General features: G+C 45.6%; 1 protein-coding gene across 1 annotated transcript; it reads right to left on the bottom strand.

Annotated features, from left to right (window-relative positions):
* Positions 1 to 427: 427 nt before the first annotated feature.
* LOC108288699 (60S ribosomal protein L10a-like) lies at positions 428 to 1158 on the bottom strand. The gene has a single exon (XM_037731097.1). It carries the CDS (start codon positions 1123 to 1125, stop codon positions 472 to 474), a length of 654 nt encoding a protein of 217 aa, XP_037587025.1. The 5' UTR covers positions 1126 to 1158; the 3' UTR covers positions 428 to 471.
* Between the last annotated feature and the right edge of the window lie 264 nt (positions 1159 to 1422).

Genomic DNA, 1422 nt, shown 5'->3' with positions numbered 1-1422 from the left:
TATTTATTCATTTCAACTCGTATTTAATAGTGGCTGTATGTACCAGAAATTACACTAGAAATGTCGAGATAAGACATGCAGTTCCTACTCACAAAGAGCTTCCTAATAGAGAACGAAGGGTACTAAGATGTTGTAAACACTTGATAGAATAAATGTAGAATCACAGAGAGGGGCAGGTAGAGGATAGAAAGGGGTGGCTCTAAGATGTGAATAATCAGTTCTACCTGAGTAAGAAAGCTGGTCAGGAATGGGTTCTTGGAGGTGATCTTTGGGCTGAGTCTGGAAGCAGGTTAGTTACTCACCCAATGGAGGAGAGAAGAGTGCCAAGTGAATAAAGACATGGACATCTGCCATTGCCTCTAAACTGTCTTCATCCTTATGTCATCGTGGTCCCCTAGACCTAAAGTGGCCATTCTTATAAGGATACTTTTTTTTTTTTTTGACTGGTAATAGAATTTATTCAAATGTGCCTTAATATAGGCGCTGGGGCTTGCCCATGGTGCTCTTGATATATAAGGCCCGGACATTCTGCCAGTTTTTCTTGAGCAATGACACCAAGAAATTGACAGCCAGGTGAATGTTATACACAAGCTCATCGTCTGTCATCTTCACGTGACCAACAGCCACAGCCAGACATAACACCTTCTTCGTTTGGAACTTGATCGTGGACTTCACCTCATCCACTTTGGCCACCATGTTTTCATTGTGTGTGAGCAGGGAGGGGAACTTTCCCGCCTTATTTAGGCCTGGGCCAAGGATTCGTGGAATCTGCTTGATCAGAGACTCTGAGGCCAAAAATGCATCATACTTCTTGGCCAGCTTCTTGACCAGTTTTTTATTCTTGTTGAGTTTTTTCAGCGCCTCGATGTCCATGTGGGGGATATCCTTGGCCTTGGCCTCGTCGCAGTGCTGCTGGTCCCGCAGGACACACACGGAGAACTTGGGGCGAGGAGTGGACTTAAGCCTGACGGTGCCCGAGAAACGCTTGTCCTTCTGGGGGTCATAGTTCTTCAAACTGATCTGCAACTCCACCGTCTCCAGGAACTTGCGGCGCTTGCGCTGGTTCCCGTGCAGGACTTCCCGCACCGCCTGGTACAGGGTGTCGCGAGAGACTTTGCTGCTCATGGCTTCTCCTACCACGCTAACCGTAACAGAGACTAGAATCATAAGGATTCTTAAATCATTGCTTTTCTTTGTGTAAGATCCTCCAGTCAACACGTGTGAGGTTTGTTTGGGTTATTCATCCCTGTTCTCTAAGTGGTAATTTGGCTCTAGGTCTAGATGTTATGGTAAAGCAAACTACAATAAAGATTTGTCTTGTCTGTGAGTGACAGAAAGCCCAAACATGAGTAGCTCAAACAAGCTGATTCTCTTTGCCTCTCTATGTTTCTCTCTTTCTCTCTTCTCTCAGGTCCGGAGGTA

The sequence above is a fragment of the Cebus imitator genome, unplaced genomic scaffold (assembly GCF_001604975.1).
Source record: "Cebus imitator isolate Cc_AM_T3 unplaced genomic scaffold, Cebus_imitator-1.0 Scaffold382, whole genome shotgun sequence".
Taxonomy (NCBI): domain Eukaryota; kingdom Metazoa; phylum Chordata; class Mammalia; order Primates; family Cebidae; genus Cebus; species Cebus imitator.
Note: the sequence above shows the minus strand (reverse complement) of the source record. Positions and strands in the feature narration are given on the sequence as shown.